This window comes from Rhinolophus sinicus, chromosome X (genome assembly GCF_036562045.2).
Source record: "Rhinolophus sinicus isolate RSC01 chromosome X, ASM3656204v1, whole genome shotgun sequence".
In the NCBI taxonomy this organism is placed as follows: domain Eukaryota; kingdom Metazoa; phylum Chordata; class Mammalia; order Chiroptera; family Rhinolophidae; genus Rhinolophus; species Rhinolophus sinicus.
The window spans coordinates 79,977,658-79,989,162 of NC_133768.1; the positions used below are offsets into that span (position 1 = coordinate 79,977,658).

Below are 11,505 nucleotides of genomic sequence, written 5' to 3' on the forward strand. Positions count from 1 at the left end.
GGAGCTTAAAACAAAGAGAAGCTTGATTTTGGTTAAGTATATTCAGATTATAAAGGGTTACATGTTATTTCACCAGCTCAAGTGTTTATCTTAAAAATTTTTTGTCATTTAAATTTACAATTAAATTCATCTTTAACACTGTTAATCTCTTCTCCATAGGTCATGGTATATATTGTGCTTCGTAATGATATAACCTGTTTATTTTCTCTTTCCCAATGCTTCCTGGATTTCTACTGTCCCACTTGTTTTTTCTTGCTTGTTTTTTCTACCAAGCTTATTGACTTCAGTAATTCAGTGAAGGTACAGAACTAGTTGTGTGTTTACTACCATTATTGCATTGATGACTTCAATAAATTGTAAAGTTATGACAAAATCCAGTTCATTCATATTCAAGGCAGACATAAGGTCAGCTAGATGAACTTTTCTGGGGAAAAGAACTGTTAAATTAGAGAGATTTGTGCCATATATTCTCATTAAATCCAATGCAAATGCCCTTCCAAACATGGGGACAATAGAATACATGCTTTCTTTGTAAACGTGATCTCGCTGTCATTTTTTATTTATTTGTAGGATTCCAAAGCCTATTTCCATCTTCTCAATCAAATTGCACCAAAAGGACAAAAGGAAGGTGAACCACGGATAGATATTAACATGTCAGGTTTCAATGTAAGTATTTTTTAATTTTACAATCTTACAAAATTGTTGTCAATTTCTTATAAATACAAGAATCTTTATAATTCATGTAGTGGTATTAACATTTTAAAGGATTATTTTAAAATTTATTGCTGTAGGTGTCATTCCAAGACAGAAATACCAGCTTTGATTTATTTTGAGAGTTCATTAGTGTGTTGCATATTTATGGTCATATTGGTTTATATGGATGGCATAAAATATTCAAACCAAGTTTGGGAAAATAAGCACTAGAGATTACACTTTCCCAAGTATTTGGATTATAACCACAGTGACATATATTTAGTGATGATATATTCATATATGCATCTGTAATACTCCTGTGTTGAGAATAATGTGAATATGTTTACAAACTCCTGATCCATGAAATCCAGTTTGGGGATTCACTGTCATAGACCATGTTCCTGGCTACATCATTAATTTGTTCAAAGACCTGGGACAAGTTCCTTCCCAAAATTGGATCTCACTTTTCTCATCCATAAAGTAAGGAATTGAAAAAAGAACAATGCTGGGGGTATCACACTCCCTGACTTTAGTTTGTACTACAGGGCAACAATAATCAAAACAGTGTGGTATTGGCAGAAAAACAGACACATAGACCAACGGAATAGAATTGAGAACCCAGAAATAAAACCACATAAATATGGACAGACAATTTTTGACAAAGAAGCCAAAAACATACAATCGAGAAAAGACAGCCTCTTCAATAAATGGTGCTGGCAGAATTGGAAAGCCACGTGCAAAAGAATGAAAGTGGACTGCTATCTGTCACCATGTACCAAAATTAATTCAAAATGGGTCAGACTTAAGCATAACCTAAAACAATAAATGGCATAGAAGAAAACATAGGTACTAAACTTATGGACCTTGGGTTCAAAGAGCATTTTACGAATTTGACTCCAAAGGCAAGGGAAGTAAAAGCTAAAATAAATGAATGGGACTATATGAAACTTAAAAGCTTCTGCACAGCAAAAGAAACCATCGACAAAATAAAGAGGCCACCAACTGAATGGGAGAACATTTTTGCAAACAGTGCCTCTGATAAGGGGCTAATATCCAAAATTTACAAAGAACTCATGCAATTCAACAACAAAAAAATGAACAACCCAATTGAAAAATGGACAGAGGACCTGAAGACCTAAAGAGACGTTTCTCCAAAGAGGACATACAAATGGCAAATAGACATATGAAAAAATGCTCAACATCACTAATCATCAGAGAAATGTAAATAAAAACCACAATGAGATATCACCTCACCCCAGTCAGAATGGCTATCATCAATGAGACAAATAGTAACAAATGTTGGAGAGGCTGTGGAGAAAAAGGAACCCTCATACACTGTTGGTGGGAATGCAGACTGGTGCAGCGATTATGGAAGGCAGTGTAGAGGTTCCTCAAAAAATTACGAATAGAATTAGTATATGACCCAGCAATCCCTCTCCTAGGTATCTACCCAAAACATCTGAAAACATTTATACATAAAGACAAGTGTGCTCCAATGTTCATTGCAGCTTTGTTTACGGTGGCCAAGACATGGACACAACCAAAATGTCCTTCGATAGATGAATGGATAAAGAAGTTGTGGTATATATACACAATGGAATACTATTCAGTAGTAAGAAAAGATGAAATAGGACCATTTGTGACAACATGGATGGATCTTGAGAGAGTAATGCTGAGCGAAATAAGTCAGACAGAAAAAGCAGAGAACCATGTTATTTCACTGACATGTGGTATATAAACCAAAACCAACAAAAGAACAAGACAAACAAATGAGAAACAAAAATTCCTAGACACAGACAACAGTATAGTGGTTACCAGAGGGTAAGGGGGGAGGAGTAGTAGATGAGGGTAAAGGGGATCAAATATATGGTGATGGAAGGAAAACTGACTCTGGGTGATGAACACACAATGTGATGTATAGATGATGTAGTACAGAATTGTACTACAATTCTGTAACTTTACTAACAATTGTCACTCCAATAAACTTAAATTTAAAAAAAGAAAGAAGAAAAAGTAAGGAATTGGACTAGACTGTTTGGTCTCAATTTTCTAGGATCTTGTGGTTCTTTGTACACATTAGATATGGAATGCATTCTACTAATTTTAAAAGTCCACATTTCTAGCCTATTATGCAATAGGATTGAGTGGATTACACCAGCTAAACCATTTACACTGCCCTTACCAGAAATGAATTCGTAACTGACTTGTTTGCTCATGTTTCTGTCTGTATGTTAAATGTGAAACTCTTCCACTCAGGTCACTCTTGGTAAGAGTGAATCACCATCCTTCGCAGTAAGGGAGCTGTCTGGCATGACTAGCTAGGTGCCTGGGGAAATGGCACCAGTATACTAACTGATTCTGATAAAGCTCTTCTGTCAATCCTCCCTGATTGACCTTCTTAAAACACACCTTTCTTTGTCTCTTCCCTCAGAATTCTTCAAGGATTCCCCACTGATTCTAGAGTTCGGTCTTAAATGTCCTGCTTAGCATTTAAGGCCGTATACGATCTTGCTCCATCTCTCCTAGCTGGTGTTATTTCTCACTGGTCTGTACCACCACCCACCCCCAAACATTCGTTTTACTTACCTCGGAGCCTTTACTCATGCTTTTCCCTTGTTTTACAATGTCCTTCATCTTTTTTAGCCTCATACCTTCTTTAGGACCTAATTTAAAAATCAGAATGGTTTTGGCCTTTTTCTGATGCATTTTGGCATGAGAGATGTAATTCCAGTTTTGTTTAATGTACTCTGTCTTTAGACCTATGATCTGGTGTCATCTAGGGTGTTTTCAAGGTACTGCATATCCTGCTCAGCCAACTTCTTTTTTTTTTTTACATTCAAAACAATTTTATAATAAATACCATATGTTGGCTATGAGAATGTAGAATTGTATATCCAGTCTATTGTAGGGAAATATTTCTATATTTTTTAGTATGGCCTCTTAAAAATGTCTTCTTTTACTTCAACAGGAAACAGATGATTTGAAGAGAGCTGAGAGTATGCTTCAACAAGCAGACAAATTAGGTTGCAGACAGTTTGTTACCCCTGCTGATGTTGTCAGTGGAAACCCCAAACTGAACTTAGCATTTGTGGCTAACCTGTTTAATAAGTACCCAGCACTAACTAAGCCAGAGAACCAGGATATTGACTGGACTCTATTAGAAGGTAACTAAAAGTTTTTCAAATTCTCATGGTTGGGGCTACAGAGTAGAAATACTCATGCAATCGACTAACTAGAACTAGCCCCAGTTCCTTTCACACTTACCTACTCAAAAATAATAATAATGTATGCTAATTATTTAAGTTCGAGGAAAGCAGAGTTTACCTTTTTCAGATTATATATGAATGAAGTGTAGTATTTAAAAATTGACAAATGTAAATAGTAGTTGTTGAATATCCACTGACTTGACTATAAAATTTTAAAATTTTATGCTCTTGAAGTTTAAGTAATTTGTTGCTGTACTATAGGCAAGTAAAAGGCGCACTCATGTGTAGCTTAGTATTTTAAAATGGGCAGAGGGAAGATGTAAAATAATATAAGCATAGGTTTATATGATCATAGCAAATTTTTAAAATAGAAACTGAATTTGATAACATGAGTTACTTTGAAGTATGGGGATTTGGGGAGATATTGGAGAAGGATTAGAGGGGTAGGAGATTATACAAAGTTTGTAAATCTCTAAATTGCTTAACTGCTTATAATAAGGTTATATTCTTTAATTTTAAAATAAATTAAATTAAACATTAAGCATGAATCTAGAGAATGTATTTAGAGACAATGCTTGGAGATTCATATTGGAGAAAACCTCTAGATCTGTACAGAATAAATAAAATAATCTTATATATGGGTTGATATATGCACATATACAAGGTGTTTAATGAATATATAAATGTTGTGAATGTTCTTAATAGGAGAAACTCGTGAAGAAAGAACCTTCCGTAACTGGATGAACTCTCTTGGTGTTAATCCCCATGTAAACCATCTCTATGCGTAAGCCTTCTTACCGCTATTATAAAGTTACGAACATGATGAATGGGTGCTACACAAATAATTATAGCTCTAAACATTTTCTAAATGTTAGTTTGTAGTGATTAATGTCAAGTCGTGACTTCTGTTATCATTTTCCAAATACACAAGACCCAGATTATTTCTTTACATGATCATAAACTATAAAGTGATAGAATGCATAAATGTCTTTCTAGGGAGCAGATACCCTAATTTGAGACAAAGAGCAGGAAACACTTTAAGCAAACCATCCATGATGCCTGGGGGCCTTTGTGCTCACTGTTCTCTCTGCCTGGAATGTTCTTTTCCACATCTAATGCCTCACTCCCTTACTATAGTCAAGGCACCGATTCAGATCCTGACCACCACCTACCACTCTCTAACCCCTAACCCTAGTTCTTTTTTTCTTCATAATACTTATACGCACTCCAAAATCATATCCATTTATCCATGTCCTTGTTTATTGTCTCTCTCTCTCTCTCTGACTCAAATATAAAGCCAGGGAGTTTTCTCCTATGTGCCCCACTTCTAGAACAGTGTCTTGCAAACAATAAACTCTCAATACTTTTAAGTGAATCAGATGGTTTTAGCTGAATTTTAGCATAGAGTGATAGAAAATATGAGTCTTGGATATTATCTATGGTTTTACATATCTTGTTTAACAGTGTAGTATTATTGTTTTTAAGGAAACAAAAGCCCAGCTATCTGAAAACACTGATTAAATTATTTTTAAATCATTAGCGACCTGCAAGATGCCCTGGTAATCTTACAGTTATATGAACGAATTAAAGTTCCTGTTGACTGGAGTAAGGTTAATAAACCTCCATACCCAAAACTTGGAGCCAACATGAAAAAGGTAGATAATTAAGTTGCCACATATCTTTGTTACAGACTATTTTTATTCTAAATTTGTTTCTTTTCTTTGGAAATCTCTTAACTCTCAGCTTCTCGGAGACAGGAATTGTGTCTTATTTATTTTTGTGTGCTAAGTATCTAGCCATCATATACATGTATACAGATTAAACAAATGAAAGTCTTTAAACATTTCTTTTGTGTGTTTGCAGCTAGAAAACTGCAACTATGCTGTTGAATTAGGGAAGCATCCTGCCAAATTCTCTCTGGTTGGCATTGGAGGACAAGACCTGAATGATGGGAACCAAACCCTAACTTTAGCTTTAGTCTGGCAGTTGATGAGAAGGTATGATACACAATTTTAGCTGTTTAAGCTTCACTCTAATCAGATCTGTGATCCAGTCCTCCTCCTCCACTTCCTCCTCATTATTATTATCATTATTATTATTTTACATGTACAAACCACATCTTTTATTTTTATGCTGTTTATGTCAAAAGCTCTTTTTTAAAATTTGTCAATTATAGTTGACATTCAGTCAATAATAGTGTAATTACAAGACTAGTCCTTAGTATTTTTTTTTTTTTGGTATTTTATTTTTTTATTTTTTTTATTAAATTTATTGGGGTGACAATTGTTAGTAAAATTACATAGATTTCAGGTGTACAATTCTGTATTACATCATCTATAAATCCCATTGTGTGTTCACCACCCAGAGTCAGTTCTCCTTCCATCACCATATATTCGATCCCCCTTACCCTCATCTCCCACCCCCCACCCCGCGCCCCCCTTACCCTCTGGCAACCACTAAACTATTGTCTGTGTCTATGAGTTTCTGTTTCTCATTTGTTTGTCTTGTTCTTTTGTTGTTTTTGGTTTATATACCACATATCAGTGAAATCACATGGTTCTCTGCTTTTTCTGTGGATCTTGAGAGAGTAATGCTGAGCGAAACAAGTCCTTAGTATTTTAAGCAAACATGTCAATGACTACACATTTGAAATTTTTGTATTTAGACTGAAATGAGCTTAAGTAATGAGTATGTGTTGGATGTTCCTTGGGAGATGCCTCCTTGAAAGTTAGGCAGCACAACTGTGAATATTTCCTTTTTTCTCATAGGAAACCTGAACTGTAGATGCGAGCCTCATTAGTGTCAGTGAATTTAAAAATAGTAAAAATTATGAACATCCCATGTATCCATTTGAAAAAGGTCTCTTAACTGTAATGCTGAAAAGCATTCATTATGACTGGGTACTAGCCAAAGCATAGCTTACTTTAAGTCATTACCACTGTTGGACTACTATAAAATGTGCTTGCTATAGACTGTTGAGCTTGCTCATTGAAGCACTGAAAATCTCACCCCTTCCCTCCAATACTACTGCAAAGGGTATATCCAGTGGCAAGCCACTTCTACTTGAAATTGGCTTTTCATATAACATGACTCTCTTTCCATGAAATCTTTAGTTTTCAAATCTAAGGAATAAAAGAAAGGAAAGATAAAGCATTGTCCTAATTTTGCATTTTTTCTCATAAAGTAGACTGGGACATTTTCTTCTGCTTTTTCTTTTAGATATACCCTCAATGTCCTGGAAGATCTTGGAGATGGTCAAAAAGCTAATGACGACATCATTGTAAGCTGGGTGAACAGAACATTGAGTGAAGCTGGAAAGTCAACTTCCATTCAGAGTTTTAAGGTAAGAATTCCATTTGTGACTAACATTGTTTGCTAGAACGTATCTATAATTCAGAAGGACCACCTTTGGTTTCTTTGTGAGTGAGAATTATTGTTGGACCAATGGCAAAATTTGTTTTTTGGGCAACTTTATATAAGTAATCATGTTAATCTGTACATATTGAAATTCTCAGATTTCTCAGATTTGTTCTTTTACACTAGGACAAGATGATCAGCTCCAGTTTGGCAGTTGTGGATTTAATTGACGCCATCCAGCCAGGCTGCATAAACTATGACCTTGTTAAGAGCGGCAATCTAACAGAAGATGACAAGCATAATAATGCCAAGTAAGGGTTACTGCATGATACCCTGGCAAGAGCACAGGCTTTGTAGCCAGGCAGATGTGCACTCTCAATCAGGTTCTGCCACTTAAGAATAGTGTCACCTGGGAGAAACCTATTTGAGCCTCAGATTCCTCATCAGTAAATGGGAGCAATAATACTTACCTTAGAGATTTTGAAATGAATAAAATATATAAGAGCCTAGCATTGTGCCTGACCTGGTAGGTGCTCTATCAGTTGTTGCTTTAGTGGCTTAAAGAAATAATGTAGTATATGTTTTAATGCAACTCAGTTACAAACTTACAAGGGAAAAATGAGCTAAAGATAATCATGCCTTAGATAAGAGTGTTCTTCTGTCTGTCTCACTCTTGTTTTAAACACATTATCCTTTATGTCTCTTTTACTGTGCATAAATCACTGTTACTACATATGTCGAATTTATTATCTTGGCCCTAAATGAGCAGGATGTTTAACCCTCAGCTGAAAATATGCCTTGGAAGTTTCTTGGATTTCAACAATATTGAGAAGGCCTTTTCCACCTGTCCCTTCCCTTCTTCACCAAAGACCTTGACTGTGACCTGGTTTTACAGCCAACCCATGAAAGTTTTACAAGTACACACTGAAAATCAGCCCAGAGCAGGGCTTCATACAATAGCTTAGAAGCATCACTGCAAAACTTTGGAGTTAGGCACATCATTTCTTCCCTCCTTGAAAAATATTTGTACCGGTAGCATATACGAGTATGATAAAGATTTAATATCGATAATATATAGAGAACTCTTGAAACTTTTTTTTACCAGAAACTAGACTATCTTTAATGATTCCTGTAACAAAACACCTAGAAATGCCTCATGTATTAATTGAGGTGTGCTCCTGCAAATTTCCCTAGCTGGACATGTCAGTTCTTTCTTTCCTTCTTTTGTCTACCCTTTCTATTCCTTGCTTTGGCCACGTGCCATGTACACTCTTTCCCCTCTCTTGAATATTTGGAAGTATTCACTATATCTGCCAAAGCAACTTGGATTTTTGCATTTGGCATTATTTTCCACCACATATCTCTAAGATTACATGAGAGTGTCTGTTATAACATGCTCAACAAGAATATCAACGTTGATTATATAGCCAATCTGGGTGACATATGTATTCATTTTCATATCAAGTCAGTGCTCTAAAATTAATTCTCATTTCATATTGGAGTAAAGGAGTGAATAAGCATTATCAATTCCAAATAGTAGCACTTGAAAACCTAGTGTCACTTAAGAGTGACCTCAAAAACAATAAAACAAAACAACAAAAAGTGAAATCATTCCAATTTGAACTTCCAATATGGAAGCTTTACATCCTAACCAAGAGGAAATAGATGTCTTGTACTGTGTCCTTGACTGACAAGAATTTCATCTTAATTTTTGTTTCCTCAAAAAATAGGTATGCAGTGTCAATGGCTAGAAGAATTGGAGCCAGGGTGTATGCTCTCCCTGAAGACCTTGTGGAAGTAAAGCCCAAGATGGTTATGACCGTGTTTGCGTGCTTGATGGGTAGGGGAATGAAGAGAGTGTAAAATAACTAATTTGAATAAAAACAACCTTGCTCCCAGGTGCATGATTAGTAGTTCAGCTATTTCCAGGTAAAGTGCTTAAGGAACTATTGGTCATTTAAAGGACTTTTAATTTTGATTGATTAACAAGACTAGCTCTTCATGAGAGCCCTCAGGGGAAAGAGTTTTCATAAAAACAGCTCCTTTCCTGCAGTAAAAGTTGGATTTATCAGGCACACTTGACATGTTCTCATAGCCACATCATTTACTCTCCTTCTAGATTGCTGCCCTGGAAGTTTCCCACTGCTGTATGTTATTCTTTCTATGTATCTTTTTCCCTCTTAGGATATCCACCTCTTGGGATGTGCTTAGATGACTGGATATGAATATTATTAGATAATCATTTTGCTTTCCACCTAGTATGGTAGTTCTTATTCGAGAACTGTGGTCAGAGGGTAATCCTTTGCTTATCTTTCTAGTACTGAAAATTTGCAGAAGTAACTGGCCGTGCAGAATGTAATAGAAGCTTTTCATATTCTTTTATTCTTAAAATCAGTATCTTTTTATAGTATTCTTTCTACATGATCCTTTTTTGTACATTTAAGAATATTTTGATTACATTAAACAAGACTGCTGATTTTGCTACTTTTTTAAGGGGTCTTCAAGTAAGTAGAAAACATACATTATAGGTAGAGGGAAAATGTACCTTAAATTTGAATCTTCTCCCTTTTACTCAAGTTGTAAACAGTAGACATATTTTGTCTTAAAAACTTGGTTCAATATCTACTGACTTGTTTTAAAACCTATATCATCAAATGCTCTCGATTTAAAATGCTGTTGAATATGACACTTGAGGAGAGAGTGTGCTCAGAAGTTAGAATACGGTAGGCCAAGTATGCTAAGTGTACAATAGATTTTCTAATTTTACACCTCAGACAAGGAGATATGGTCACTAAAAAAATAAAAATATATGTAGGACTTAACGTACGTAGGACTTATGTACTCTTGCTTTGTCAAGCTGTTTGCTGTAGTTTTCAAGATCATAATGTTACTCTGAAAAATGATGTAATCTGATAGCGATGCATTAGTTCAAATAAAGGCATTTACATAATAATTAGTCTCTTCATGCTTCTGTCCCTTAGTGATATGCCAATAATGTCTGTGAGGTTTTTGTCTCCAATATTCTAACACTTTTTCTGGTGTACTATATAAAATGATGCATGTTAAATTTAAGCTTTTGGAGCTGAATTACAGGGACTGAATTAAGGATATTACCAATGGGAAAAGAAGGCTTTCTCCAGCTTACCAAAATTTCCTTATCTAGTTCCTCCTTTTTTCTTTCTTTCCCAGCTCACTCAGTCTTTCCAATGTTCTATGATATGCAGAACACCAAAACAATGGTGATCTGACCGACCAAGAAAAAGAGATGGTTTGTGACAGATTTTCTCAACCTCATCAGTATTGACATTTTGGGCTGGATAATTTTTTATTGGATGGGGGAGGTAGTTGCAGGAGGTTTAGCTGTATGCCTGGCCTCTACCCACTAAATGTCAGTAGCATACCCACAATGTATAAACCAAATATGTCTCCAGACATGGCTAAATGTCCCATGGGGCACAAAATCATCCCTAGTTGACAACCAATGGTTTATGGTACCATTTTAAGGCTTTGTGTGAATGACTAATATGAAATGTAGTCCTTTGAGGAACTGCATGACCTAAGTATGATACATGCCCCAAAGACATAAAATAGCGATACATTTGACAATTCTGCTTTTGCAAAAACATATATATATAAACAAAGTCAAAATATAAATGACCAAGATGAAAAATTTAGTCCCATTGCCTTAGCCCATTTAGGCTTTTACATCAAGATACAATAGACTAGGTAGTTTGTACACAATAGAAATTTCTTTCTCACAGTTGTGTAGTCTGGAAAGTTAGATTAAGGCGCTGGCAGATTCAGTGTCTGATGAGGGCCTGCTTCCTGGTTCATAAATGGCTGTCTTCTAGCTGTAACCACCCATGGCAGAAGGGGCAAGGGAGCTCTCTGGGGTCTCTTTTATAAGGACACCAATCCCATTCATAAGGGCTCCATCCTCATTACCTAAGTATTTCCTAAAGGCCCTACCTGCAAATACCATCACACGGGAGATTAGGTTTCAACATAGGAATTTTGGGGAAGACACAAATATTTGGTCTATACTACCCATATGGTAGATCAATTTTCTTAACATAAAAACAGCTTTCATGAATAAATAACAAGTCTTCTGCAAACATACACGTACCAGGATAACTGATGAGGTAAAGACAATCATATCTTTTTTTTTTAATTTATTGGGGTGACAATTGTTAGTAAAATTACATAGATTTCGGGTGTACAATTCTGTATTACATCATCTATAAATCCC

General features: G+C 35.5%; 1 protein-coding gene across 6 annotated transcripts in view; it reads left to right on the forward strand.

Moving 5' to 3' along the window:
• The window catches only part of PLS3 (plastin 3), a 123,268-nt gene extending 113,059 nt beyond the window's left edge, over positions 1-10,209 (forward strand). For 3 of the 6 annotated variants that reach the window (XM_019718730.2, XM_019718732.2, XM_019718731.2), the window contains exons 10-18: positions 274-300; positions 571-666; positions 3,662-3,857; positions 4,605-4,683; positions 5,440-5,554; positions 5,763-5,896; positions 7,119-7,242; positions 7,443-7,567; positions 8,987-10,209. In XM_019718730.2, coding sequence (XP_019574289.2) covers positions 274-300; positions 571-666; positions 3,662-3,857; positions 4,605-4,683; positions 5,440-5,554; positions 5,763-5,896; positions 7,119-7,242; positions 7,443-7,567; positions 8,987-9,119 — 1,029 coding nt within the window. In that variant the 3' untranslated portion in view covers positions 9,120-10,209. The remainder of the gene's footprint in view (positions 1-273; positions 301-570; positions 667-3,661; positions 3,858-4,604; positions 4,684-5,439; positions 5,555-5,762; positions 5,897-7,118; positions 7,243-7,442; positions 7,568-8,986) is intronic. The other 3 variants (XM_019718733.2, XM_074323440.1, XM_074323441.1) reach the window with 1 other exon arrangement.
• Positions 10,210-11,505: the final 1,296 nt, after the last annotated feature.